The sequence below is a fragment of the Frankliniella occidentalis genome, unplaced genomic scaffold (genome assembly GCF_000697945.3).
Source record: "Frankliniella occidentalis isolate FOCC.00 unplaced genomic scaffold, Focc_3.1 Scaffold11, whole genome shotgun sequence".
In the NCBI taxonomy this organism is placed as follows: Eukaryota; Metazoa; Arthropoda; class Insecta; order Thysanoptera; family Thripidae; genus Frankliniella; species Frankliniella occidentalis.
In genome coordinates, this window is record NW_026267141.1 from 1,318,287 (window position 1) to 1,324,452 (window position 6,166).

A 6,166-nucleotide genomic window follows, 5' to 3' on the forward strand; every position below is an offset into this window, starting at 1 on the left:
CTCCTCCCCCTCCCCCTTTCACGTAGCCCGCGACGAGCCCCCGCCGCGCCCACACACACCTAGAACTCGTCCGCCAGACCTAGTATGTGGCAATGGCCTGTGGGCGTCCATGGCACAACCCCGTGGAAAAAGATCGAAAGCACCAAATGCGCTAAACTGCAGGATTATTCCGAGTAATTCAGTTAGTTATCCTGCGAATAGGCGTCTCACTTCAGTTCGTTCACAATTTGCGCGCTTTTTGGTGTAATTATGTCGTAACCCAACGGGTATGTGGGCGGGGGGGGGGGGGAGGCAGGTTTGCACAGCCCCTTTCATGGGCTCGGGCTCCCTGCAAGTAAATAGGCAACCCGCCCGCATACCTGGCGAGCGGAAGGGAGTCCGTCTGCCCCTCTGACTTTACTGCTTCTCTTTTCCTCCCTCCTCTTCTCTCTCGCCCACACTCTCCCTTTATGCTTGATGTTGTGCGTAAGACTTGCAGTTTGCAGAGTTTTGAGCAGCCATTGTTACGCACAACTTTTCATGCTTAATATGCGCGACATATATGGACACTATGCACAAAACGTGTGTCAAAACGTCATGAGTCTAATTTCCACATAGCTACGCAACGCACCCACCGTTCTGTGCATAATAGATCAGAGATCATCAAGAAAGTACGTCCATCACCCGTCACTCGCCTTTGCGAACCTGCCCAGTTCATCGCGCTGCAAGCTCTCATGGCGCCTGGTAGGTAGGCAAAATATTGCCTTCAGTGCATGAGTGTACTGCGGGGTGGCCTAACCTGAGTCTCGCAGGCGCGAAGCCCTTGCCATTTGCCGGATGAGTCTGATGAAAACGCCCATACTTTCTGGACGGGAAGGTGTGCTTAAAATTCTGCATTTTTATGCACAGCACAGCTTGCATACGCGTTTGGTATGTGCTCATCGTTGGCATTAATAAGCAGAGCTTACGGTAAACTTTCAGCGTAAGCAATAACGATTGACCCTGCAGCATTGTGGTTTCCAGTCAATTTTCACCGGTAGCGCTACGGTGAAAATCGCTGCTGTAAGTTAGTGTGATGCACCCTCGACCCGTTGATACGGTTAAAATTGACCGTAAGCTACAAGGTGCTGCGGGCTGCGGGGTTCACAGTTAAAACAGTGGCCTCATCGTCGTGCGCCTCTATCCATACCGCTCACCCACCCGCTGTTCGGGCACCCCCGGAGTTGTATCGAAAGACTCAGCTCGCAGGTGCCGCCCCGCGCTGCCCCGCTCTCCTTCATGTTGGCGTCACTTTATCACTGTCCGTAGCGCGCGACTCATCGGCGTGCCGCTTACAGCCTAAACTTGGCATCGGCGGTAGATCGACGCGCCGAGCCTTGTGGCTGACTAAGCCTTCTAGGATAAGTGAGCTGTGCCGTGCCCGCTCCGTGCCCGATCCGAAAGTTATGCAGTTGTACGCGGCGAACAGCTTCTGCACTCTGCAGTTGCAACTGCAGGATTAAATTGTCCCGCCACTTAAGAACAGCAAAACTCCGTGTTGCGCCGAAGAGTAGGCTAGTAGACCCGTGTAGAGGAGGAGCAAGTGGGCATACCCGCTCGCACTGGCGCGTGCGCCGAAACCCCTGGTACGGTAAGGCCGATTTGGTTTTGCTGTTTCTGCGCTGGTGCTTAACTGGCCAGCCCGTCAACCGTATTGTGACTGCGTACGAGAGCGTGCGACTTTTTTTTTGTAAAATTAATGTCACATTTTTGGTATTTGTATAGGTTTTTCATATCGTAGCGTGCAGTCGAGACCGGGAACCGGCCGCAGCCTGGTGACGGCTCGCTCTCATGAAGACCGTAATCGTAAACCAAACTGCGAGAGGGACGATTTAAAATTCACAGTCGCAGGCGCCCATGCCTAGCCTGAGCCTCCTCCCGGCCTGTGCGGCCCGCCCAACAACTGCCTTCTCACCAAACCTTATGCATTGTGTTGCGTACTACGACCTGGAGAATTTACAACAGCCACATTTACGAGTTTATTCATGTGATTCATAATGAAGAGGGTAACTATGCCTACTATATGTAGAAATTTGTGTATAATTTTGTACAATTTGTACATATTATAACTGTACAACTTAGAGTGATTTCTCTTGCCCGAATAGAGCGACGTGATGATCTGTTAGAGCGATGTTAGTGATTTTTTTTTTTTTGGCGCACGACTGTGGCTGCTTAAAAGTTGTGCACTAAGGCACAGCCAGCACAGCACTGGGGAGGAAACCGCTTGGGTTCGTAGCGTACGGGTTATTTTACGATTATTTCAGGGTATTTCGCGGTATTTCGCAGCATTTCGGGTCTATTTCGCCTTCATTTCGAACAATTGCGGGGGAAGGTGTACGAACTATTTTGATAGTTATTGCCAATCCCCCCCCCCTCTCTCACAGTATCTTTGTTGAAAAGTCAACGAACTTGTTATCAAAAATGATTTTCTTCGTACTGTAGTATAAGCTTTCAAGAAAACAAAGCATCGTCTTTGCAAAGAAAATGGCTTAAATTGCTTCGTACTTCAAAACAGTCGGATTCTTCGTGGGCGTACAAATTCTTTGCCTATATAGTGTGTGTGCGTTGAGGGTTTGACATTATCGTACGTTAGGAAGGGCTTTAAGCCTTGTAAAGAGCGAGGGGGCAATAACTTCGGGAATCATGTGTACACCTGCCTGGGAATCACAGGATAAAAATCAATCGAAATCAACAGAAATCGCTTAAAATAAGCGAGAAACTAGTGGAATTCGTACAAATTAGTCGAAACAACGTTCAAATTAGTCGAAATAAGCGTTTTCTACCACTAGAAAACCCAAGGAATGAACATAGGAGGACGGGAATCACTAGGAATCATGGATTTCGGGAATCATGTGTACACATTTAAAGGGAGTTATTGCCCCCTGCCCCCTCGGTAAAGAGTGTGGCGTGCGGATGGATCTGCAGACGCAGCAGTCAGTAGCGCGCTACCAGCGGGTGATGGATCCTCTGCTTCGCCTTGCCGTAACTTATCGCGGCACACTGCTCTCCGTAACGAGGTGACGACTATCAATCCGCATCATGCAGACAACATGGCGACATTCTTTTCTTTCTTTCTTTTTTTTTATTTTGCCAGAGGGAGGGAGTTTTTTTGCTTTTAAAAACGGATTCTTGTCAACTACATCAAAGGGTTAAAAAGATTGGGAAAACCCTATGTGAACAGTCCCTCTGTTTCACTTCAACACGTTGACTACGAGTGGTCGTGCTGCACTCAAATGTGATAAGCCTACCAGTTGAAAGTGAACTACATGTGGTTGGTGTATCACATTTTTAAGTGTTGGACCCACCACACACGTCTCACATACTTGCAAAAGTTTGACCATTCGTGTCTATTAAGGTTATTCGTTTGAGACACATGTGGTATCGGAGTCGCAAGTGTGATACATCTGGTGTTGCACTTACAACGGTTAGTCTCACATTTGAGTTTCCGCCCCCCTGATATCACCTCACAGCGGCAGGTCAGGAGACTCTGTAGAGTCTGACACGGTAAAACTATAACATCTTATGGATTTCAAGCAATCTCCTTGGTTTTCAAGGCAGTTTTCAAGTGAATGGCGAAGCGGAAGAAGGGGATAACTTGACTTAACCCCAAAATGAGGTTTTTATGCCATGTTATAGAACATTATAATCCGCTTCTGTCCACCAAATATTATGGGGATATCTCCCATAGAATGGGAAGTAAAGTGGTTTGTAAAAAGAGATAAGTCTACTTAACTCATTTGGCACGATAATTTTCACACACCAATAGGGGATAAGTCGACTTAACCCAAAAGTCCTCAAATTTCAACTGGAGCAAAAAGAGTTAAGTCAATCCATCTCTTTCTGTCACAGGTAGTCAAAAGAGTTAAGTTGACTTATCCCCTTTTGCATAGAGTAAAAACATTGATATGATTAAAGGCGAAGCAAGTTTTCTGGATAGTTTAGTTGATATCAAATCTGGTATATTACCAGTGAAGAGTTATGTCGAGTTGTCTTCATGTCATGCTGGTCAAAGGGGATAAGACCTGAAACTCCATGAAGGTGTGAGATATTGAAAAACTTCAAAGTGACTATAATATTCTTGATGAAAGTACATTCAAACCCAATAGTAATATTTCTTAGAATATGAGTGCAAATAGTTTTTTGTGTTTCCTGAAAACTATGGTTTTTGGACTTATCCCCTTCTTCCGCTTCACCATTCAAGTAATCTACTTGAATTCCAAGATGTTTTTTTACCGTGAGGAGGGTGACTTAGGCCGCGAATTGAGTAGAAGCCAGCGCCAGCGTAGCCTCGCCCCCCACCACACACACACAGAAAAACAAGGTTGCGCGAAAAGGATCACCCTCCATCCCTCTTACCAACTCGTGACAACCCCCTGACAAACCACCATGCCGGTTTTTGTGAACGACATCACCCCTTCGTGTCCTGTCGCCAATAATTTGACCTCATCAAACTGTCCGGTCACCCCGCGGTACGCGTCGCCCTCGCCGTCACCCTGTCCCACCGCCCCGCACCGCCCCGCCTCGCGCGTTCGCGTTGCCATATATTTCCGTCGCGATCCCTCCCTACATGACGCAAGCCAGTCGTTAGGGTCCTTGGCCCGGCGGGGGCTGCGCGGCTAGGGCTGGCTGTGTGACGGGCAGGCTCATGCCGTGTGACGTATGGATTCGATGCCGCATGTGTCCCGCGCCGCCTCGCACGGCCGCTTTTACGGCATCACCGCTACCTCCGTAAGGGCGTAAGGGCCTCGTTCTCCTCACCCCCCTCGCCTCCCCCCCCCAACCGCTTACCGCCACCACCGCTACGCGGGGACGCAGACTGCTGCGCGGGCAAAGGGTCGCGCGGTGCGTTTGAACGCCACACCAGCCGCCCAGCAGTACCGGCACCACCGGCACGCACGAACGCAAACGAAACAATGTCATAGGTCAATTAAAGTCATTATTGATCACTGTAAAAAATATTCTGAAATTTCAGAGCAAAATAGCTCTAAAATTTAATAACATTATCAGTTGTTCTTAAACGTAATAACAGATCATGAAATTTAAGAAGTTTTCTTAATTTTGCAAACGAGGTTATGAGAATTCTGATAAAATTTCGCAATTGTACTAAGGGGTTATTAAATTTCATAACAACTTTATTAAATTTAAAAGGTTTCCTTAGTTTTGACAAAATCGTGTTGAAAAGTCACACTCATTCTTACTCTTAATACTAGCATTCAGAAAACTTCTTAAAAGTCATGTAGCTTTTGACCACTGGACATGGAGTTTTGGCGTTCAATATAGTATTGGGTGAACAACATCGAATTTAGGTAGGCGTAATGTAGCTATTCCACAGCCATATGCCAAAAAAGCAAGTTAACAAACATACGCCGTGCGACCAAGCACATAGCTACTCTGGGAATGCCCCTGGACGGAGCGCCGCATAAGGTCGGGTGCGAGCGCTCCCCTCACAGGTATGTCCCGACAGCCACGCGGTCTAAGGCGTCAGGATCCGAACCCAAAGGTCCGAGGTTCGAATCCACCCAAGTAAGGTAAGGTAAACATGTATAATATGTGGGAAGTTGGGTTTGAGCATCTGCCCCTCGGGGAATGAACTAAATATTTTCCAGATTTGCGTTAGGCTGGAAAAGAAAAGCATTTTTGGCGCTTCTCAACATTTTCTTAATTTTCAAAACATGTTTTGAATTTTGAGAAACTTTTTGTTCTTAAATTTAAGAGCAAATTTGTTTTGTAAACTGCTTCAAAACATGTGTTATTAAAATTAAGATGGATTTTTTTTACAGTGGACGTCGTCATTGGTGTATCGGATTTGGGGTTACCGACTGTGCCTAATGTTGTTGTCGTTGAAGGAAATCCCCCCCCCCCCCCGCAATACGTACCATGAGGCGACACGTGTAGTGCGTGAAGAGAGAGAATAGGCGTGAGAGGGTTAATGTGTTAGCCCCACTCCCACACACACAACCCTCTTCCCCAATCCGCCGCGCGGTGGTCCACCGCGTTTTCCTTGTCATTATTTCCAGTCCTTGTTTGCGTCCCGCTGAAAACAAATTGCCCAGAGAATGAGTGAGAGAGAGAGAGAGTGAGGAGGGATAGAGTGAGGGAGAGAGAGAGAGAGAGAGAGAGAGAGAGAGAGAGAGAGAGAGAGAGAGAG

The 6,166-nt window shown here is 47.5% G+C and overlaps 2 protein-coding genes across 2 annotated transcripts in view; both read left to right on the forward strand.

Moving 5' to 3' along the window:
* Positions 1-2,015, forward strand: part of LOC113207379 (uncharacterized) — an 11,787-nt gene extending 9,772 nt beyond the window's left edge. The window contains exon 5 of the mRNA XM_052263487.1: positions 1,744-2,015. Coding sequence (XP_052119447.1) covers positions 1,744-1,883 — 140 coding nt within the window. The 3' untranslated portion in view covers positions 1,884-2,015. The remainder of the gene's footprint in view (positions 1-1,743) is intronic.
* LOC113207378 (uncharacterized) overlaps positions 1-6,166 on the forward strand; it is a 78,591-nt gene that overhangs the window by 13,430 nt on the left and 58,995 nt on the right. The window lies entirely within an intron of this gene.